Here is a 23047-nt window from a genome sequence, read left to right as displayed (position 1 = left end):
CAGTGCTGTGGTAGGAAGTTGTGTGGTATCAGCATGTAATTTCCAGTAAGCTCTAATCTCATATAAATAATGATGGCTATTTCATAATATCTGTTGCTGCTAAATGTATATTGTAGTTGCAGCAAAAGTGTTAATAATGTTAATGAAGGACTCTTACCCTGACAGTTCTTGTAGAGGCTTTCTCTCAGACATCTTATTGGTGACACTTGTAAGCTGATTAGCCCTGCGCCAGGATCTGCAAGTGATTGCTGGAAAGACTGTTCACATGCTGTGCTGCCTGGTTTTTAATTAGAATATGGCTCTTTACTCAAAGTGGTAATCAGTCATGCGCTGATGAGCTTGTTGATAGCAACAGTAAGATAGGGAGTGTGTAAACTCACTGAATATTGCACCTGTAACACCAAATTTGGATCAAGGCGTGTGAGAATAATTTGTTGGAATGGTAAGACACGAGGAGGAAGATGAAGATGATGAGGAAGAAGATGAGGAGGAGGAGGAAGAATATGTAGATGAAAAAATAGGGATGTTCTCGTTTGTTTTTTTCTTCATCTCTAATGTAATGTCAGGTAATGTTGACTTTTCTTTTCCACTTCCACAGCATGTCTACAGTAAATCAGCCATTATTCAGCCATTATGGTTACAGTGTTTTACATGCTACACCACATCTGAGTGAATCACATTGAAAGTAGGTGCATTAAATCAGCTAAAATAACACTGGCCCTGAGGAAAGGATGTGCAACTAATGCTGTTGGCTTCTGTTTTTCTTCTTCGCAATCTGGCTTTTTAGGCATATTTTTCAGCGCTCACTTTTCCCATACTCTGTTCTGATAGTGAGCGAGAGTGTGAAACAGTTAAGCTGTTGCATTGTCTTATTTGGACAGCACCTTTCTTCTTTTTCTTCTTCTTCTTTATTTTACACAGCTGTTTTTCTTCTTCACACACTTAATCGATCAAGTTGAATGATGATAATCAAGTAAATCTTCTCACTTCAAAGCTGTTATAACATTTATCTCAGATTGCATATGGGTGCTCGTGAGCATGTCTTTGTCAACTGACATGAATGAAGTGTGTTTCCAGCATAGAGGCCAAAATAACAAGGGCAATTTATGGACAGTATCGTGAGAGCGGCTTCACTGTCTGATTCATCTAGTGTTCACTCATCACAGATGGTCTCCACCTGGGCTCCATATAAACTGATTCTGAAGATTCTGTTAAGCGAAATATTCCATAGATTCCACATCTCTCTCTCTCTCTCTCTCTCTCTCTCTCTCTCTCTCTCTCTCTCACACACACACACACACACACACACACACACACACACGAATTAAACACCTTAATCAATGTATCAATCATACATCATTTGTCATTATCTTCTGTGTCATGAATCCATTTATGTTCAACAACTAAATTTAGTATGATAAGGACTGAAGACACATAGCTTGTTCTAACTGGTCTAAATTAATTTAATATTATACTTAAATTATTGTCTAACAATAATGAGTGTGTTTGTTTACAGGCCATTTTCATACTCTTGTTTTGTTAAAATGTCCCAGGTAACCTATGTGATACACTAGATCTAAATAACACCCTGCCTGTTTAGACATGCCTTATAATAACGTACAGTAAATAGTGTGTAGTGTACAAATAAAATATGATGTATAAACTAAACTGTTTGTTTAATAAAAACATGACAAATCCCTCTTCCAATGGGTCAATGGGACTCTGATTATGTCATACGGCTGCACTGGACAGAAAATAAGGCAATCAGTGAAGTCACACTACAGCCAAAGGCTGAATAATAGCCTATATGTATGTTAGATTTACAGATATTTACAATTTCCTTTAATATGATGTATTAGGTCATTAAAAAAAAAATCAATTTTTGCTAATGTATTTTGGTCGAATAAAAAAGCCCCCTAAAAATCAGAAATGGGAATTAATGGGTTAATATAACTTGATTTTATTATATGGCCAAAGCTTTTTAAAAGTGATTGTGTCCAATATTTATGGAGAAAAGTCCACCTAAATTATTTTTCCCATTTTTAATAAACTTATTGATATTAATGACTCCTTTGTGCTGCTTTTATTTTGTAATACAGGATGTATTATCGCTCCAAGGAAATAAAAACCCTTGAACAAAGCATTTTGTGTGGATTTGATGTACATATCAGTCTTCTGCTAAACTAATTGTAAAATGTTTACTTTGTAATAATGTATTTTTAAACATATGGATTCAGTCTTTCTCCTCTTTTGTTTATTATTATATATATATATATATATATATAGAGAGAGAGAGAGAGAGAGAGAGAGAGAGAGAGAGAGAGAGAGAGAGACAAATAAACAAATAAATGACCTAACTATGGTTGGACACTAGAGGGCGCATTATCGTGTCGTCATATCTGCGCGACTTTCAACACCAAAACAATGGTGGTGGCGCGTTAGCGGCTGAATTAGCGCCACTGGAACTGAGTAGTCTTTTATGTGTATGAGGAGCAGAATGACACACACGCGTACAGTATAGCCCCCACATGGTGCTCTGATCGCGGTCAGGTTCAGGTCGGTCGGTTGCGGTTTGTATGTGACTCTGTGCTGCTGGCAGTGGAGATGAGAGATATGGGGAAAGCGGCGCTTTTCTGCTTTGAGGAAGCGGCCGCATGTCATCCGCCTCGACATGACGCTTCCGGAGTGAACTTGTAGCTGAAGATCAAGTCGGTGATAGAAAGTTTTCATTGCAGGTTTTGTTCGGAATTTGCGCTGTTTAAGAGGAGCAGAGATGCTGAATGCCCCGTCTCAGTCGTTTCCCGCAGTCAGCTCTCAGCAGCGGGTCGCTCCGTCCGGACAGTCGAGGAATAAGGTTTCAGCATTTCTTTACTCTGTTTTACTGCTTGTACTGTTTCAGTCCTGTCACCAAGCAGGTTTGTCTGTATCTGGGTTTAATAGGGTGCCACTGTCAGCGGTGGGCAAAAAGTACATTTAGCTGCTAAATTGCTTGTGCTCAGGTCTTATTTTCATCATTTCTTTACATCGTTTTACTGCTTATACTGTTTCAATCCTGTCACCAAGCACCAAGCCTGCCTTCCTTCCTTCCTTCCCTCCCTCCCTCCCCTCCCCACCTCCCTCCCCTCCCTACCCTACCTCCCTTCCCTGCCTGCCTGCCTGCCTGCCTGCCTGCCTGCCTGCCTCCCTCCCTCCCTCCCTCCCTCCCTCTCTGCCTGCAAATCACCTGAGACTTTTTTTTCTTTAATTACATGATCTCGAAATATTATGTTTTTAGTATTTAATTTGAGGTAATTATCCACAGAAAATAATCTGGAGGTGATTATTTGGAGCTCAATGGCATTTAAGCTCATTTACTTATTTCTGCTGTAAATAAATGTATTTATATAAAAAGAAAATACATACCCATTCATTTTTAATGTTTTTTTTTTCTATGTCTCAATGTAGGTGGCACTTAAGCCAGGCCATAGTCTAATGGACTGGATACGACTGACGAAGAGTGGACGTGATCTGACCGGACTAAAAGGACGATTGATTGAGGTCACAGAGGAGGAACTAAAGAAACACAACACCAGAAATGACTGCTGGACATGCATAAGAGGTAATAGTTTTCTTTCACACAACCAAAATTAGCAAAGAATTCAGTATGAGCACTATGAGTCTATGTTGTTTGGAAGGAGCCCTTTGGTTCGTTCATGACCCTTTTGTTTTCTTTCTTGCCAGACTTGTATGTACTCCTTTCTTTTTTGTGGTTAATTTTATGTAAGGAATACACTACCTTCAGTTGTGTTTGTCGAAGATGGTTGTGTAATAATTACAGTTGATTACATCTAACCACATAAACATTATTCTAATTCCTGTTTACAAGCACTAAACCTTTAGCACAGAATCAACACTGCATTTAAAATCACAAAAGCCAGCAGTGCTTCTGAAATAATCATATTAAACAAATAATTACAGAATTTGCTTCACTAAATCAGAATATTATGAACTCTACCCTTGTTAAACAGTGTACAGGTCTCCGCTCTACTCCGTAGCCATCATGCTCAATGACTCACAGAAGCTCTTTGTGGGAGCTGTGATTATAAATATTGACACAATAATATTGATGTTATGAACACAGTGCCTCCCATAAGTTGCTGACTGGAGCTGCTCAGCAATGCAGAAGAAATCCTGCATTATCTATGTTGCCATAGTCTGTTTGTGTTTATATTTCAGGTATGGTGTACAATGTGAGCGCCTACATGGATTTTCACCCTGGTGGAGAAGAGGAACTGATGAGGGCAGCTGGTATAGATGGTACTGACCTGTTTGACCAGGTAAACACTGCACTTACAAAGTAACTGTAAAATAAATAATTGCTAAAACTTTTATATGCAAACGTCAACAGTGCTTGGTATATTTGGGGTACTTCAAGATATGTCAGTATTTCACCAATGAGTAAATGTGGTTAATCTGCATTAACAGGTCCACCGGTGGGTGAACTATGAGTCCATGTTGAAAGAGTGCCTGGTGGGGAGGATGGTAGTGAAGGCCAGCACAATAATTAAAGGTATAGGTCAAAATCATCCAAACTCATGACCTTGAGAGAGACGAGAAGACCAGTGTCCTGTGATCATACTGAGTTAAGGAGATATCCAGTGAAATGATCAGAGATTTCTTAAACCGTGCATTTATCCATAGACTCTAAAACCTAACAATATTGTCCTTGGTGTCTTTAGTGCTAGACCTCAGAACAACTGAATATTTATGTGCAGAATGCCCCCAGAATAAGCTTGAATGATGATGTAAGTTTAGACAGACGATTACCATCTGTCAAATTATCACAATGATCACAAAAATGCTATTATTGTTATTCAAGTTCAGTTACACATGTATGTGAAGTATCACTTTTTTTTTTATTTTATATAGTCTATAATTAAAATATTTCCTATTGTGTACATATTTGAAACATGTGCTCTGTGTGCATGTCCATGCTTCCACAGGTCAACAAACCAAAAAAGAGCGCTCCCGTGTGAATGGTAAGACCAGAACACACACTTATGCACAATTATCAATTGGGAAAGCTTAACTGGTGTGTCTGCGGGATTTGTATTTGACATTTAAATGATGTGGTTTAAAAGAAGCATTGCACTGCAAAACATTACTATTAACAAAGAGTTAATAATCTGTTTTAGGTCTTGCCCCTCCTCCTCCTGTTATGCCAGAGCCAGCAGCAGCCCTGATTTCATCTAAAGACAATCGCCCTCGGTATAACTTCAGTTTTATTAATGATGAATTAAAATAAGATAAATATATTTTTTATAGTTGTTGTACTTATTATGTGAGTATTTACAGCCTTTACAGCCTCTATTGCACAAGTTATGTTACAAATATGTGTATTGGTATTAGTAGTTTCTGCAATTATATGTGATATTTTAGATTTCTAAAGACAAATTTCTTAGTAATTATCATTCCTTCTTCTTTTCTAATAGATTTGACTGGTTCCAAACAGACGAAACTGTTACTATTGTTGTATACACCAAGCGAAAGGTAGGTGTTGAGTTTTTTGTTTCTTTGTTTGTGTTTTTTTTTTTTTTTTTTTTTTTTTTTTTTTTTTTTAACTTCATTTAGAATACAGTTCCTAAAGTATGGTATGAACTCCAATTTTCATGTTTGAACCCCGTCTCCAACTATTTCTCTTTGTTTTCTTGCCTGTCTTTCACATTCAGATCCCTAGCTCTGGCTGTTCAGTAGTAGACCTTCAAGGCAATGTTTTACGGATAGAAACGCTGTTGGGAAGTTGGTCATATCTGCTGCACTGGAGTAAGTTATTTATCACTCAGTTCCACTTAAATTACTAGATGCAAGTACGTATAATATAGAGCCTCATATGTAACTATGACACATCTTCAACATGCCCTTTTTAGGTCTGTCTCATGAAGTAGAAGATACTGTTGCTAGTAAGTGATTTTGCTTTTGCTTCACTAAATAATGAGATGTAAGGATTCAGCTTAAGGAGACAATATAGAGGAAAAGGAGCTTGGAGACACTGTAATCTTAAGTGTCGAATGTCCTATTTACAAGAAAGGAAAGGTCTCCCCATTAGTAGAGCTTTGCAAAAAAGTTTTTTTTAGAAAATCTCTAATACTTAAACCACTTAAATCTTTAATACTTAACTGAGACCACAGTTGTTCTCTCCTTACTTGTGGTTAATGTGAACATAAACTGAAGCTGCTGGCCTGTTTCTTTATGATTTTTATATATTACACTACCACACGATTGACTCATTAGAGACATGAGAGACAGGGCTGCTACTAACGACTTTTTTATTTTAGGAAAAAAATGAGCATTTGAAATTCTGGTGTTTTGACAAAATTATAAATAAAGGTTTAAATATTAGAACTTCAGCATAACAGTCAGCAGTGCAGTGGGATGTTCATACACCTTAATCAAAGTGTATGTGATCAACTGTATTCATTCCACTCCATTCACAAATAAATGTGCTTGAAATAATGGCCAAATGAAATAAAAAAGATAAAATCATGAAAAAAGAAAGAGTTATGATATTGATGTCTGTGACTAATTGCTGCAGCCCTATACAACAGCATGGACACATGTGTTTAAGTCTTCCTAATAAAGTTTTTGGCAACTGATCATAACAAATTATCCACCTAAACTTATAATCTCCTGATTATCTTTTGCCCCTTTTGTTTGTTTGTATGTTAATGCAACAAAACAAAATTGTTTTAGTCACAAAAAAGAATAATAATAAAATAAAACATAAATAGCCTTGTATCTAGTGCCTTAAAGTTGCACTTGCTCACCAGCACCACCAGCTGTAAAGCCTCAAACAGATTTTAGATAGAAGATTGAAGTTTCAGAAATGACTGTTGAATGAAAACATTTAGGAAATTTAGGACATTTGCAGGTATGTTATTTAAGACTGGATTGACCGAGGCTGTGTCCTGATATCTCTCTTTTTTGTTGTGCTGTTAGCTCAGTTTGTCCGTTCAGTTGGAAAAGTTCAGGTGTGCCTACGCAAAGTGATTAATTCCAAGTGGGCACAAGTGGGACAACCCTTGGAATCCCATGATTCATTTATTCAGAGTAAAGATCGAGGTGAGTTAACAGTCCACTCTTTGTCTCAATATAAGAAATGCCTGGTTAACTTTCAACCACTGGTTACACATAAATAGAAAGGTGAGATAAAAAAAAAACAACAACAAAAAAAACAACTGAATTTTGTTTGTGATCTAAATGCAGGGCTGTTCTACCGTGACTGTGTGTTGGTTTCAAAAAAAGAAGTTACGCACGACACTCTGCTCTTCTGTTTCCAACTACCTCCTGGAACACACATGCATGTCCCTGTGGGGAGACATGTCTACCTCAAAGCCTCAATTCAGGGTAATGCCTCACTTATGCCAAGGTGGCAAATTCATACTGTGCATGACAAATTTAATTTAAATTAAAAAATGTAAATGTCTGTACCTCTAAATGTAAACGTCTGTGTTTTTTTTTTGTGAACAGGCAGTGACATTGTAAAACCGTACACACCAGTAGACGAGGTGCTTATGCCGCCGAAAAACTCCACCACAATGAGCTCTGATATCTATCTCATGATTAAGGTCTATCCTGATGGAGTGTTCACCTCACATCTGGACAACCTTGACATTGGTGAGCCACAAGGGTGTCTGCACAATACGGCAAAATCCCCTGTTTTAAGACGCAGTCTAGCCTGCAGCTGGCCTTAGGCATGGTGCCAACGGGTTCATATTTAGCTCTGGGAGTTCTATTCTATTGCCAGCACTTTTCTAGGAACTAGGGGTGTGTGTGTGTGTGTGTGTGTGTGTGTGTGTGTGTGTGTGTGTGTGTGTGTGTGTGTGTGTGTGTGTGTGTGTGTGTGTGTGTGTGTGTGTCTCGGGTAAACTGTTTTTGTTTGTATGTTTATTTATTTATTTTTTGTAATCCAACCCAAACATGTTAGGTGCATCTCTGTCCATCAGCAGTCCAGGTGGTCCCTTTACGCTGCGTAGTCTACGTGATGTCACTCATTTGTACCTCTTAGCTGCTGGCACTGGTTTCACACCTATGGCACGCCTTCTTCGTCTGGCCCTACAGGATCTGTCCACTATCAGGTTAGATGTCACATGGACAATCTGTAAATTTACTGATGAAATTGGCAACCTGTGTCATGTTCTCTGCTTTAAATATTGCATATGTAAATTGTTTTCATAATGTTTCTCAAATTGTCTTAGCTCTTTCTGCTGAACTGATCAGGGCACACAGTCAGACCTTTAAGTTGGCATGTTTTTGTTGCCTTTGTAGAAAAACCAAGCTCATGTTCTTCAACCGTCAGGAAAGGGACATACTTTGGCACTCTGAGCTGGAGCAGCTGTGTTCAGAGGAGGAGAGGTAAAGGATATTCCTAAACAATAGTGAGCAAATCATTACATGTTCATTACTTTGCTTCAGCCTAAAACTACTGAATGTGGCCTTGCACTTTTGCCAGGTGTCAGGTTGAATATGTGCTCTCTGAGCCTCCTGGCTCATGGACTGGAAGAAGAGGACGGGTAGAGGCCACCATGTTACAGGGTGTCTTGGAAAGACCTGGAGATTCAAAGTGCTTAGTATGTGTGTGTGGACCAGCTGGTTTCACAGAGTTAGCAGTGCAGTAAGTATCCTTAAGTAATCTTCTCTTATTTTATAAAGCAGGTGTCACACACCTACCAGATGTCACCACAACATAAAAATTCACATTATTTCATAGCCATGGTAAATATTTTCAAAACACATGCCTTCTGTGTTTGTGTCTAAAGTAGTTTAGGCCTCAGCACAGTTTTCTCTTAGTCACGTCCCTCTTTTATGTTTTTGTCTTACAGGCTAGTCAAGCAGCAAGGATTCGGTGAAGAGGAGATTCATGCTTTCCAGGGTTGATTCCTGTGTTCAAGCGTACGAAGGCTTTGTTGTAGTGCTGACCATTTCTATGCATATCAGACTGAAAAGCACTTCAGAACTCACAGTGACTGAACACTGAATGGCAGTACACCCTCTCTGACATGCATGACTCTTTTGAAATCCTGTGCATTTAGCAATAGTAAATGTGTGAGAGCATTTCAGGGTGCTATCAGCCATTATTCCACCCCATGTGGTTTTCATATTTTAGCGTTTAAAACTTTATACTGTAGCACTGGTACAAAATGCATTTTTGTCTGGAAAATGCATTGTTGTAAAATTGAAGTAAAATGTTAACTGAAAGTGGAATCGTAAATAATTCCACTTGGTATGTGTATAAGCCTATTGTAACAAGATTTAGCCGGTGATTCACTTGCTCCTTATGGTAGCCGCCTCCAAAGTACGACTTGCAGTTTGAGCTCAGTAAAACTCAGAGCCAACGTGGTTGTGTTTACCTAGAGTAACTGGCTCATTTAATTGGTAAACCAGTGCACTTTGGCTTTTCTTTTCTTTTTATTTGTGTGTTCTATACGCATCAATGTAGGAGTGATGGTGCACTTTGAGTATTCTTTTATTTATGATCCATGAACTGATTCAAAACTGCCAACATTTTATAGTTTCATCATCATTTTTTCCCCTCTATGTGGTTTACAGTTTAAAGTCAATCAGATGAATCCAGTAATCCAATCAATGGAACAATGGATAAATTATCCAATAATGGAACCTGTATGTACTGTGGCAGCAGCCTGGAATCATCTAGCAGATGGCCCAGGTGAAAAGAGTGCAACTGGTTATAAAAACGTCAATATATTAAACAGTGTTTAAACTCCAACCAGTTTAAACAACAACGGAAGTGCCCATCTCTGAAAGCAGTGATGATACAAACTCCTGTGTATCAGCTTTTGGTATCCTTGTTTTTGGTTGTACCCTGGGAGACTGTTTCAGGCAGATTTCACTTCCGATTATCACATTCTGCCATATATTTTTGTATGCACAGTGGGTGCATACTTGCTCAGACAAACAGTAACATTAGCATAACATTATTATAACATTTATAAGTAGAGATTTTAGGTGTAACTGTGTTTGGTTCACCATTTCCTTTTGTCATGGAAGCCTAGTATGATTTGTAGTTCTCATCCAATAGCTGGTTTGGTTAAATCAGGTGTGCTGCTAAGGTCGTTGAGGAGACCCCCTAAAATTATGTGGCACCAAAAAGTACTTCTATTTTCAAAACACATTATTGTAGTATTTATATTTATTCACCAAAACACACTTATTTCCCTCTCAAAGAGTATAACTGTTTGCATGGGCGACAGACTTTTCCAGTGCTGTATAAATGATTATGGGCAACAGTATGCCTGTAATTTGTTTTATGTTCTTTACAAGCATGTGAAACGGTATGCAGTAATTATATACTACAATGTCAACCCTCCTCCCTTTGCCTTAAATAGAATCCACTATTATTCATTAAATTATTTTCAGGTGTGAGGCTTTGACAATTAAACATCATAAAACAATGTGGCTTTGAGTTTGAGTTTGAAGAAGGTTGGTTTTGTTTTGGAAATTCATCCAAAATCATTAGAGAGAATAGTTTTATTTCTAGTGTATAGTTGGAATAGTTGGTTTGTGTTCACTCTTCATGGACATCGATGTCACAGCAAGATTGGGTTTCAATGACTTCTTCAATAACTGCTGTTTCTGGGGCAGAATGTTTGTGCAATAAACATGTTGATCACAAATTCTCAATCACAAATTTTGCATCGCCGTTGGATTAACAAGCTGCCGTCCAAAAAGAAAGCCCCTGCTTTTATGGTCAGATATGAGACAATTTTTTTTGTTGTTTGGCCAAAATGCTCAGTCATGTTCGGAATGGGTAAAAGTCACGTATTTAGCCTGGAGAAACACTGTATCATCTGTTAAGTGTGGTGGTGGGAGCATCATGCTCTGGGGTTGTTTGGCTGCCAGTAGATGGGAATTATGAAGAAGGAGGACCACCTCAAAATTCTTCAGCATAACCTCAGGCCATCAGCTATGGTTGAAACATGGACACACTTAGATAGTCCAAAAATCACTGAATAAAAAAAATAAACAGATTAGAAAAAAACAAAAACGGTCAAATTTGGTCATACAAATTGAATGCACATGCCTAGGGAACATGAGGGGGCCTCATGTGCATGCAACCTCATAGCTTCCTGTAAATAAAGCAGTCTAAAGTGTGTGTTAAGTGTTAAATATACATTTTTATACATAAACTCTAAAATCTAATAAAGCCCCTATTCCACCATGACATGTTAGCCTGTTGGTAGTCTTGATTGATAGATGGATAAATAAAGCAACAGGAACAGGGGCTGTAGTTCTGTAATGGTTGGCCTGTACTAAGTTATATTAGCTGTCTGTATTTACTCGGAGATTAATGTGGGAAAGCTGTAGGAATTCCTGCGCTATTACCATCGTTCTGTGCGTCTGAGTGGTGCCGGCTTGTCGGCTGTAGATGGCAGTGTGTATTTGTTGGTCGTTTGGAGGCGAAAGCAGCAGAAGCAGCCTGACAGCAGCGGTTAGCAGGGGCGGGTGACGTTAGCTCGAGGTAGAGGGGAAAGGAAAGGGCAGCGGACAGCCAGTTTTTCCTCACACAGTTAGACAGCAGTCTTAAATAATGTTCTTTTTAACCACGTCTTTTCAACCTCAGGTAAGATGTGATCTTTAACTTCACGTTTCCCCCACTTCAAACCTACTGAGCAGCGAAACATGCCCACAGTCAGCGCTTAGAGACGCCTCCAAAACACCTGACAGCTAAGCTAGCTAGCTACCTTAGCTAACTTAGCTTGCTAGCTAGCGCTGCCTGTGACTTTGTGTTTTGTCATCATGCGGCTTCGTTTTACACCAGATGTATAGCTAGCTTTGCCAGCCTGAACACTTTTCAGACGTATTATGAACGTGTTCCTGATGATAAAGACACGTTGTTCTCGGGCATTAAAGAAACACCCTGTCCTTGGCTAGTGATGTTGGCCTGGCGCGGAGCTGCTGACGCTAGCTAGCTAGCTAGCACTAGCACAGTTATGCAACACATGTCTGCTAACAACCTCTGGTATAGGAAACAACTGTATAATGGACCATGTACCCGCCGTATACGTGTCGCTTCGTGGAGGCACGTTTAGTTCAGACCTGTTTAGTGTAATATTCTGGTTAAGTCTGTAAACGCAGTGTCAACGTGCTTTCGGCTTTCTGTCAGTTGAATGAAACGGTGTGAGGAGAGGAGAGGAGAGGAGAGGGGGGTGTTGCATCACCTTGAATGCAAGCCGATTCCAGCTCAGCAGTGTGAAGCTGTTTTTATTGTTTTATTATATCATCTGTTAAACAACACTCTTCATGCCTACATGGCCAGAGCTCAGAATTTTATTGTGGCATTTGAGAAAAGAAATACTCTATACTTTATAGTACTGTGGAGTTTCAAGTTTATTTGTCATCTGCACAACATGTCAGGACCTTTATGCAGTTTGCTTGTGGTGAGGCTCAGGTTGATGCTCTACAGGAGGACAAACTGTATACATACTAAACATATAAAAAATAAAGTTATATAAAAAAAAATATTAAATACACACAAAATACACACAAAATACAGAATATACAAAGACAGAAGGGATTTGTAGAAATTCTTTGATATGTACATGTGAGACAGGTATAGTCTGAGAGAGAATGGAGCTAAATATAAATATGTATGTTTATATCTTCCTGTTGTATAAAGTGACTAGTGAATGTCCATAGCAGTGATATATAATAAATATATATATATATATAATATATATTATAATATTAATTAATATATATATATATATATATATATATATATATATATATATATATATTAATGATAAAGTGACCGAGTGCAGTAGTGTTGGTGAAGGAACCTGAAGGCTTGGGGTATGCTGTAGGTCTCCTGAGATGTGCAGTCATGTATAAATAGTTGGACAGTGACGCAGTTTTTGTAATTTTGTACACCTTCACAGATGACTTAAAATGATGCAGTTAATGTGTAGATTATCAAATTTAATTCAATTGGTTTAAGAAACAGAACGTTGCATTAAATGTTTGGGAATCCCATCCCTTTATTCCTCCACTTCATGGCCAGGTGTGTCACTAGTTCTTGAGAAATCAAGGTCTGGATATTAAGTTTGCATTTGGTAGCCGTTCTCAGGATTTAATAAAATGCGGTCCATGCAAATGAAGGAGGTCAGTGGTCTAATTTGGTTCATTCATAAAAGCAAGGAATGCACAGTTTATATGAGTATACAATCAAGAGATGCATACATTCTTTGGACAGATGAAACCAATATTAACTTCAAAAGGGTTTGCAAAGGCTTACCACAACATCTGTCAAACATGGTGGAGGCACTGTTTGCCTCCAACATGTCATGGGCATGTATGGCTGCCAATTGAACTGGGTCATTTGTGTTTATTAATGATCTGACTGTTAATATATGATATGTTAATAAATAAAGGTATTCTGGAGTGTATACAGCTCTACTTTCTGCTTAGACTCAGTCAAATGCTAAAAATGCATGGCCCAATTAAGCATGCTGGTTACTAACTGAATACAATAAAGAAGGCAGAAAGACCCACAAATAAGCAGCTACTGAAAACAGTTACCTGGTAAAGCATCTTGGTGCATCTGTAATGTCCATAGGTTTAAAACGTAAGATGGTCATTGACTGTAGTGGATTTGCATCCAAGTACTGAAATTAAAATAAGCTTTATGTTTATAATTGTTAGCTTGTCAAGTCTTTTTTTTGAGCGTGTGAAAATGGACTGTATAGCCATGGTTTGCATTCCTATTGTCAATTTACTTCCTAAATTAAAGCTAAAAACTTTTAAAACCCCCTTAGGTGACGTACAGAGGTAAAATTATGAAAGTTGTCATTGTCTGAATACCTTTTGACCCCACTGTATATCACATATTGTAACAGTTGCACTCTATAGTCCCAGTGCAGGCTCAAACAATAACAAGCAAATGTTTATATTATTTGTCAAATGTTTGAAATACCAAATTCTTCTTTTATCAGCACGTTTGGTCTAACTTGACCCAGTGAATTTATGGCTTGATGAATTTATGATGTGTAAATTGCCCTTCAGGTAACTGTGCCATTGACCCACATTATCAATGCACTGCACTCCTTGAAAAATTCAGCCAGCTCTGCTGCTACTGCGTCAGTTCAGAGTCTCCAGAGAGATGTTTCGCCAGAGCTTGGCCTGCTTCTGAACAAGACAGAAGGACAGGTATGTTTCCTCTCAAAATGTCCATATATCCTTCGAGTATTCTCGTACCCCTACATTATAGTGAATTCAGCTATTTTGAGGCGCACACACACCTTGTATAAAACATTGTTAATACAACTGGATGCTGTGTAAGAATTCTTGTAAGATCACCATGCCCGGTGCTAAGTGAACGCAAAATTTCTTTTTTTGCTTTAGGAGCAATAACAATGTATCTATGTACCAGTGTGAAATACAGTCTTTTTGGGTAAAAGGTTAGCAGTCATGTGACTTGAGACTAATCAGACAACAAGTGCTGATTTAGACTGTTATACAATAATGAATAGGCACAAAAAACAAAACATGTAACCCTGTACAAGCCTGGTGAGTGCATATATAAACCTGTATTTTTAAGGACCAAGCAAGCACAGAAACATTTAATTACATTTATTTCTAGCAACTCTTATATTTTCATAATATGCAAGTTGTCACAAGTTATTGATTTTTTTGTTATTGATTTTTGTTTTTCCTGCAGCCTAAACTAAACCTTAAGGACCTGGGCCTGTCAGAGCTGAGACTAAGTGAAACAAATGAGCTGTTGAACAGTCTGCTGCCCAATTTTACTCCAGATGGAACTTCAGAACTCTGTGTGCGCCCTGCCTCCTCAAGATGGAGCACATCTCATGTTTCTACAGATTCCTTCTTTCACAACAAACATGGTAGGAGTCTATTCACCTTTTACATTTAACCACTGAATGTCTCTCATATCTGAATTATATCTAGATATGTTATATCCACATTCAATATACATCAAGATACATGTGTTTCAGTTATGCTGTAGAAATAACCTTAGAAGTGGATCTTTGCAGTTCTTCTTGAAGTCAGCAATCCTCTTGTTTGAGAGAGATGATGAGTATTTATGGTCGTTGTCTTGAAGCACCCTGGGACAACCGATTAGTTTAGGGCAGTATTGAGGATGTCTCTAAGGATGTCCTCAAGTTGGTGAACACATTCTATGAGCACCCTCTTATGTAGGCAGTATCTCCAGGGCCAGTAGCTTTTCTTAAGGCAACTCTTAAAGCAGTCATCCTGATGTCAGGTGTGGACCGCCTGAGCCTAAATGAATGCCCTAGCAAATGCACTTCATCTAGTCTCCTGCGTCAGGAAAGTGGAAGATTCTCTGCATATAGACCAGGTCACATACACTAGATGGCACACACACTCCCCTCGGTTAAGGGTTCCCCACACAGCAAAACCTGCCAAACTGTTTTGTGTTGTTTTTTTTTTTTGTTTGTTTGTTTGTTGTTTTTTTGTTTGTTTTGTTATTTTTAACACAGTCAAGCATGTCTTAACAGACTGCACAGTTTACCACCACAAGAAAAGTGCACTTCGTATTGCACAAACAATAAAAAAAATCTTCACCCAAACCAAACCAAAGCTGGAACCAAGTTCTTATGAATTACACAACTAAAAACCCATATCTGACCCCAGAATGTCAGTATCCAGCGAAACCACTCCTGCTAAGAAAATGTGAGCCTGTGAGCTGTCCTTGTGTAACACCCTAATTAACTAATTAACTCTGCACATAGTTGCGGTTTGATTCTCTGAGGAGTCAGTTATGATATAACAGAGAAATGTATAGTTTTTTTTGTGTTGAAGTAACTGTCTTGCGTAGCATTTAAAGAGTACACATCATCGATTTTAAAGAAATGACTTTAAAATAAAGTAACTAAATAAGTAAACAACCAAGTTTTGTAGAACAAGGATGAAAGTGTTTTTTTTTTTTTTTTAAGATTGAAATAATAAGCCTCTGTTATGTTCGTTTGTTTTTATCAGGCTTCTCTCACAGAAGACCCGGACTTTTCAGTTCTTCAGTATTCCATAGACAAAGTTCCAGTCCACTTCAAGCAGTTTCCACAGATCTTCAGTGGTTCCAAGGTATGACTGTAGATAGGTTGTACACCCCTCTCAGATGTTTTGAAACAGCTATCAGCTGCATTATTAGTTTCAGTTTCAGTGAACCTTTAACTCTTAGTTTATCTTTAGCCAATTCCTGATTGAGTCATGTTGTTTAATGACACTTTTGAGACAGGAAACTGAAAAAAATGTTTCCTCTTATGCCATGTTTAGCATGTATGTAAGCTTCTACGAAGGTTATATGTTGCACATATAGATACAACCTTCTAAAATGAAGAAAGTCAGTATCTCTTATATGTTTTAAAGACACAGGAGAAAAATCTAATTAACATTTATTTACCCCAGATGCTCTTAATCAGCCATATACATGTTTGATATCTAATGTGTTCTTTAGCTTACAGTGAGTGATGGTAGGTTAAAATTGCTGACAAACACTGCACCAGTAACCAGTCTATTTAGAAGTTACATTTCAAATCCGCATTAAGCTGTGAAAGTGTAAACATCTTTTATCATCTTGCATGGAACTGTCCCACATATAATGCTGAGGGAAAAGTGTTTTTGATAGTGAAATAAATTTATGTTTACTCCATCTCTGTTAAAGTGTGGGTCCAAACCAGAGGTTTTAAGACTCTGAGGTCCAAGGGTAAGCGACTGCAGTCTAGCTATGACAGTCCACCAGAACCAGAAGGCTACACTCCAGTTTTTATGAAGGTAAGTAAGCCATCATTTTATGGTGCAAAACATACAAAGAGCTGTGACGCTTGCATGATTGTTTTGTTTGGTAGAAAATTATAATTTTTTTGTTCTGCAGAAGGTATACTTTTGGCAGTTTATGCCGGTTTCATTTGTCCTTTTTTATTGTCTCTCAGGGTATCCTCATGAAGGATAAACTTGAAGCTGAAAACCCTGAAGAAATATTAAAACGGAAGAATCTTCCTGAACATCAGCACGATGCCTTTAAGACTGGTTTCACAGAAGGCTTTATGAATTCTCAAACCTTAATGCAGAAGACACAAGGCATGACCATTTAATCAGTTATTCTTTTGCAATGAATTTATGCATACTTGGTCAGTGCCATAATTAATGTGTTGACCAATCACCTAATTTTAACTAAATTGATGCGTGTCTATTATTGCTGTATGGCTAAGCCTTGTCCTTTAATTGCACAGGCATTTTCCATTTTGAGTGTTTTCTAATAATTAAAATGAAAAGTTAATGGAATTACTAAAGATTACCACATGACACAAATACTGTTGTTGTTTTGGACAGAATCAAACAAGAGGACTCGACTGATTCTGCTTGTCGCTCTTCTTCTTGGCATCTATGGTTTGTCAAAAACCCCATTTCTCTCGGGTAAAGGCTCCTTTTCTGATACTGGTTTGTTTCCTATTTTATTCATTCTCTATAATTGCATGCATGGTGCAATTAGACTGATTTGACTGCTTTTACCAAATGCATATTTAATAGTACTCAATCTTTGTGATGCACTAGTAGAATAAATAGGCCAAATTTCTGAGATGTGCAGCCGTTTTGGCATTGTACTCAGAAATGAGGTTTTGATTGACTCTAGGATGTCTCACACCCACACAGTCCATGTTATTCTTTATATGCTGCTTTCTCAAAAGATTAATTCTGCTACAAGTCAGTTATGTGAAAAAATGAAACAGATGTTGGTTAGATGTCCCACTCTTCCTATGAACAATTGTATTTGCTTTATATGCTGTATTTAACATCATATGACTCTGTCCAGATGTCTGTTCCTGGTAATGAAACAATAAATTTTTCCCCAATGGAAAAAACATTTTTATTAACTTAAAAAAATCTAATGAAATATTTTAAAGCTGATGTGTAAGTTATGTATTTATGAGAATGAGAAAGTATGGGTACAAATATATAACATACTGACTAAAAACATAGCTAACTATACAGTAAGCATGTCCACTAATTGTACAGTATCTGCTTGTACAATGAGTTTTATTTTATTATTATTATTATTTCTGTGTGGCAGTGTTTTTTGTTTGTTTTGTTTCTTTTTTACTTTTATTAAAAATCTTGTTCATTTGACAGTGCGCTTCCGTACATTGTCTGGCCTGGATTCTGCACTTGATCCTGTCCAGATGAAGAATGTCACTTTTGAGCATGTCAAAGGTGTGGAAGAGGCAAAGAGTGAGCTTCAGGACATTGTTGAATTCCTAAGGAATCCCCAGAAATTCACTGCACTGGGTGGAAAGCTACCAAAAGGTATAGCTAAGATAAATAGATTGTGTTGTTGTTTACTTTGTATGAGTCATTTATTCCTACTTTTAATCTTGTTGCAGGTGTCCTCCTGGTGGGCCCCCCTGGTACTGGAAAGACACTGCTTGCCAGAGCAGTGGCAGGAGAGGCAGAAGTGCCGTTTTACTATGCATCAGGATCAGAGTTCGATGAGATGTTTGTGGGTGTCGGGGCAAGTCGCATCAGGAACCTCTTCAGTGAGTTTTAATAGCTTTCAGGGTGAATGTTGCATGCATATATCATTAGCTCAGACCTGTAACCCATTATGACCAGGAAAACATGGGGTCAGTGCTCATTAAAGGACTGCCCTCTTTTATTTAGTAGTAACAGCTAACAAATAAGCAGCCATGTAACATTTTTTATTTTATTTTTGTTTTCTTTTTTTCTGCAGAGGAGGCAAAAGCTAATGCCCCATGTGTAATCTTCATTGACGAGTTAGATGCTGTAGGTGGAAAAAGAATAGAGTCCCCCATGCACCCATATTCACGACAGACGATTAACCAGCTTCTTGCAGAAATGGATGGGTCGGTAGTTTGCTCTATTATTCTTTATTTATTGTAAATGTACAATAAGCATGGGTTCATTTATTTTATTTTTTGTATGATAACAGGTTTAAACCAAATGAAGGGGTCATAGTTATTGGGGCAACAAACTTTGCAGAAGCTTTGGACAAGTAAGTGCTTTTTTTTTTTTGAAAATTGACTGACCACTTAGAGGCTTTATAATAGGCTCTTAAGTGGCTTCATATTTGTCATGTATATGTACTGTGTAGTGCTCTCACGTGTGTGAATGTGTTTTTATTTCAAGTGCTTTAATCAGACCAGGGAGGTTTGACATGCAAGTCACAGTTCCTAGACCTGATGTCAAAGGACGTACAGAGATCCTCAACTGGTACTTGAAGAAAATCAAAGTGGATTCTGGTAAGAGACTGTGTAATCTGACAAAAACCTTGGAACAAATGTACATTGCAGTTTTTAAACTAAATGTGTTTAATGCGCATTAAATGTTAAATGTGCATTCTTTATGTAGATGTGGATGCCGAAATTATTGCCAGGGGAACAGTGGGCTTCTCTGGAGCAGACCTAGAGAACTTGGTCAATCAGGCTGCGCTAAAGGCTGCTGTAGATGAAAAGGAGACCGTAACAATGAAAGACCTGGAGTTTGCTAAGGACAAAATCCTAATGGGTGAGGAGCATCATGTTCTGTGCCAGTGTGAAGGGGATTACTGCTGGAGGGCTCCAGTGCAGAGCAAAGGCCGTCATTTTTTTCCCAGGCTAATTTTTTTGTGTATTTCTCACCAGGCCCAGAACGCAGGAGTGTGGAGATTGACAAGAAAAATAAGACCATCACAGCTTACCATGAATCTGGTCATGCCATTGTGGCCTATTATACCAAAGATGCAATGCCCATCAATAAAGCCACCATCATGCCACGAGGGCCCACCCTTGGTCATGTAATTACCAGTAACTGCCATACAACTTTTATATCTTTCAAATATCAACCCTAAAATTATACAGCTCACCCTTAAAAGTGAGCTTTAAACTTTGAAGTTTACAGTATGTCTGAATTCAAACAAACAAAATCACTTATCCCTTTGAATATTAGTATTCATAGCTATGTTGCATTTATGTACCTCCATGTAGGTGTCCATGCTCCCTGAAAATGACCGGTGGAGTGAGACTCGTGCTCAGTTGTTGGCACAGATGGACGTCAGTATGGGTGGCAGGGTAGCGGAGGAGCTCATCTTTGGTGATGAAAACATTACCACTGGTGAGTGAGGTGTTTGTGTTCTTCTGAAAGGTCGCTCTCTTGCTCTTAATTTTTGAAAAATTATTATTTTTTAGGGTACTTAAATTAATAATACTGCCTTTTATTATTTACAGGAGCATCAAATGATTTTGATGGAGCCACTAGAATTGCAAAGATGATGGTTACACGATTTGGAATGAGTGACAAGGTATGATTACTGCTTAAATGTTTTATGAAATGTATATATTTTTTTATATACATCACTGTTACGTGTGTGTATGTGTGCGCTTTTTTCCTTTATCTTTTTTTTTTTTTTTTGCCTGACCGTTTTGGTGATACACTGGTATGCTGTGAGATTGTCATGCATTGATGATGTTTTCCAGTGTTTAAAATATGGGTAGATAGTGACTGCAGTTCCTTCTTGAAGGCACAGCCTGCGTTTCCTGATTTTCTCTTGATTAGTAAATATGGAACACCTAAACTTGAAACAGATGGCTTAGTATGAATATATGCCACTAGGTGGCAGAGAACATACAAACAAAACATAGAACACATATAAAGGTAACAATGAACTTGAAAGGGTCTTAAACGCTGAACTCAAAAAAAGGGGCAACATTGGGTCCTAAAAAACAGTAGCATAGATTACATAGATGTTACGTACATCCTCTGTAATATGATCGCTAATGTCATTGGATAATTTAAATTGACCATAAAGCATACTACACTATACAGCAGCATACTGGTGTCCACATGTGGGCTGTATCCTGAATGCCACAGTATGTCTGTTTTTTGTTTGTTTGTTTGTTTGTTTGTTTGTTTAGCACTACATCCTTTATGCATGACAATTTTTTCCCCCTTGATCTTTTTTTATTTTTAGTTTTCATTAAGAGCAAAGAGCACATTTTTGGCTTGTGTTTTATCATAATCCCTCTCTGTGTGCTGGGGATTGAGTTATTTCTCTGTCCTGAGGCTTTTTTTTCTTCTCTTGTGTGGTTTCTTTGTGCTGTCTTTACCTATTATTGTCTCTGCTTGTTTCAGCTGGGAGTCATGACCTACTCTGACCTGTCCAAACATAGCCCGGAGACACAAGCTGCTGTTGAGCAGGAAGTCAGGGTGCTTCTACAGGTATAGGGACCAGTTATTACCAAGATCACCATCCTTATTTTGATTTCACTAATTTTGATTTGATTTTTTTCACACATGTCATTGTTTTCAACAGGACTCATATGAGCGTGCTAAGGAACTCCTCAAGAAATACAGCAAAGAGCATAAGAAACTGGCAGATGCGCTCCTCACGTATGAGACTCTGGATGCAAAAGAAATTCAAATGGTGCTGGAGGGCAAATCTCTGAATGCAAGATGATGCTGTTCTCATCGGAGACCAGGAGTACCTTATCATTTAAACATAAACAGTGGAACAAGTGAGATGTTTGACACATTTTTCAGTTCTTCCTCTGTTAGTCAACAGAAGCAAATGTATGGAAATGTTACTTTTTTAATTCTGTAATATTTTTGCATCATTCGTTTTCACAGAAAACTGACTTCTGAAAATAATTAGTTTTTTCCATAGATGTTAAAACATGTTAAACCCTGTTTATCAGTAAAAGCCTCTTGTTCAGTACTCAACAGCTCCTTCTCTGCTCCACGATGGAACACAGTGGAACGCTGACACTCTGCATTTGCATACTAGTAATTGCTGAGTATCGCTGGACGCCCTGTGTGCAAGAGATCCCTGTAAATCCTTGTAGATCTCAGAATGTTCAGCAAGGCCTGAAACAGACAGGATGAAAATAAGAACCGAACTGAGCAATGAATGATTTGGGTGGGATTTAAAAAATTATTTTCCACAGTAATAGGAACTCTGTATACTTCAATATAGACATTAAACATCCTAGACCCCATTGATCTAATCTCACATCACCATCTCATTCTGTACTGATAGCTCTTGTGGAAGTGGAAGTGGTTGTCGTCTCAATCTCCAGTAATCTCCAGTTAGCACTTTACCATGTCAGGATACTTTTCTTTTTTAGAACAGCGAGGGCTTCTTGTTTGTTTGTTTGGGACACAATCTTTAAGGGACCTCAGTATCCCTGAAATGAAACTGGGATAGTTTGAGCTCTAGAATTATACTATCCTATTTTGTTGGAGAAAACAAAGATGTGGTTCTAGGAGTATGTGCAGGATTTTGCTATACAGCTAAACTAAGAGACGGATGTAACATCAGAACTTCAGTATTATTTTAACATCCCTTTTCTCATCCATGCATAGAGGGCAAAGTCCTCTATCTTTAAATCTAGAGGAAACATGTTTCTGATTTTGCCCTCCACTTTAGAATATGAAAAATCACACATCTGACCTAACTGGCACACGTAGATGATTATTTTAAGACACATGAGATTTTCTCACTTCTCAAAAGAAATGATGGGTGGAAAGTAATTAAGGTAGCTCACTGATGCAGGTTTCTTTTTTTCACATCAGCTGCAACTTTTTCTGAGGTGTGTGCATACACCAGCGATGTATTTATTTATTTGTCTAGTATTTGGCATGACGATGTTAAATACCTTTGCTTCCCTAAGTAGTGAAAAAGCTGTGGCAGCAACACTGTATATAAATGTGTTTGTAACTTTTTCTGTTGTTGTGTTTTGGGTGGGGCGGGGGGGTTTTACTTGGACATTTGGACAATGAACCAATAAAGTACTTTATTACCTATCTGGCTAATAAGTGTATTTTTAACATTCCTAAAATCACCATTAGAATGGCTTTAAATCGAACACCTAGCACTGCCTTAGTGCCTATTTACTGCATACATGTTTCATTAACAATGCTCTATTTAACTTCTCTCCTTACCTCAAAAATAATGAGGGGACTGTATTAAACAATAGCCTTTTCAGTTCTGTCTTAATGAAACGTCTGTGGTTGAGAGAGTCAT

At 38.0% G+C, this 23047-nt stretch overlaps 2 protein-coding genes across 4 annotated transcripts; both read left to right on the top strand.

The window, feature by feature from the left end:
* The first annotated feature begins 2417 nt into the window (after window positions 1-2417).
* On the top strand, window positions 2418-10670 carry cyb5r4 (cytochrome b5 reductase 4). 2 transcript variants are annotated; one of them, XM_072679714.1, is made up of 16 exons: window positions 2418-2854; window positions 3445-3598; window positions 4216-4316; window positions 4465-4549; window positions 4983-5018; window positions 5175-5247; window positions 5472-5529; window positions 5709-5802; window positions 5907-5939; window positions 6976-7098; window positions 7243-7383; window positions 7507-7653; window positions 7964-8114; window positions 8305-8391; window positions 8489-8650; window positions 8859-10670. In XM_072679714.1, the coding sequence occupies exons 1-16, from the start codon at window positions 2774-2776 to the stop codon at window positions 8911-8913; spliced, it is 1581 nt and encodes a 526-aa protein (XP_072535815.1). In that variant the 5' UTR covers window positions 2418-2773; the 3' UTR covers window positions 8914-10670. The 2 variants fall into 2 exon arrangements, with proteins under 2 accessions (XP_072535815.1, XP_072535816.1); XM_072679715.1 differs by lacking the exon at window positions 8859-10670 and having other exon boundaries at window positions 8336-8391; window positions 8489-8642.
* Window positions 10671-11469: 799 nt separating this feature from the next.
* On the top strand, window positions 11470-22765 carry LOC140556139 (ATP-dependent zinc metalloprotease YME1L1-like). 2 transcript variants are annotated; one of them, XM_072679713.1, is made up of 18 exons: window positions 11470-11617; window positions 14059-14202; window positions 14714-14897; window positions 16015-16116; window positions 16697-16806; window positions 16965-17112; window positions 17365-17448; window positions 18163-18336; window positions 18414-18566; window positions 18761-18893; window positions 18980-19042; window positions 19177-19289; window positions 19399-19554; window positions 19671-19822; window positions 20013-20139; window positions 20253-20326; window positions 21157-21243; window positions 21338-22765. In XM_072679713.1, exons 1-18 carry the CDS (start codon window positions 11585-11587, stop codon window positions 21479-21481), a joined length of 2181 nt encoding a protein of 726 aa, XP_072535814.1. In that variant the 5' UTR covers window positions 11470-11584; the 3' UTR covers window positions 21482-22765. The 2 variants fall into 2 exon arrangements, with proteins under 2 accessions (XP_072535814.1, XP_072535813.1); XM_072679712.1 differs by having other exon boundaries at window positions 17365-17472.
* The last annotated feature ends 282 nt before the right edge of the window (window positions 22766-23047 follow it).

This window comes from Salminus brasiliensis, chromosome 5 (assembly GCF_030463535.1).
Source record: "Salminus brasiliensis chromosome 5, fSalBra1.hap2, whole genome shotgun sequence".
NCBI classification, from domain to species: Eukaryota; Metazoa; Chordata; class Actinopteri; order Characiformes; family Bryconidae; genus Salminus; species Salminus brasiliensis.
This window is presented reverse-complemented; position numbering and strand designations above follow the sequence as displayed.

What these genes read in the sequence shown, in the direction of transcription:
- LOC140556139 (XM_072679712.1), top strand. Translation starts at nt 11,585, where the DNA reads ATGTTCTTTTTAACCACGTCTTTTCAACCTCAG. An exon ending in CCACGTCTTTTCAACCTCAG is followed by an intron (nt 11,618 to 14,058) that starts GTAAGATGTGAT and finishes ATTGCCCTTCAG; the next exon opens with GTAACTGTGCCATTGACCCA. An exon ending in CTTCTTTCACAACAAACATG is followed by an intron (nt 14,898 to 16,014) that starts GTAGGAGTCTAT and finishes TGTTTTTATCAG; the next exon opens with GCTTCTCTCACAGAAGACCC.
- cyb5r4 (XM_072679714.1), top strand. Translation starts at nt 2,774, where the DNA reads ATGCTGAATGCCCCGTCTCAGTCGTTTCCCGCAGTCAGCTCTCAGCAG. An exon ending in CCGGACAGTCGAGGAATAAG is followed by an intron (nt 2,855 to 3,444) that starts GTTTCAGCATTT and finishes GTCTCAATGTAG; the next exon opens with GTGGCACTTAAGCCAGGCCA. An exon ending in GGCCAGCACAATAATTAAAG is followed by an intron (nt 4,550 to 4,982) that starts GTATAGGTCAAA and finishes ATGCTTCCACAG; the next exon opens with GTCAACAAACCAAAAAAGAG.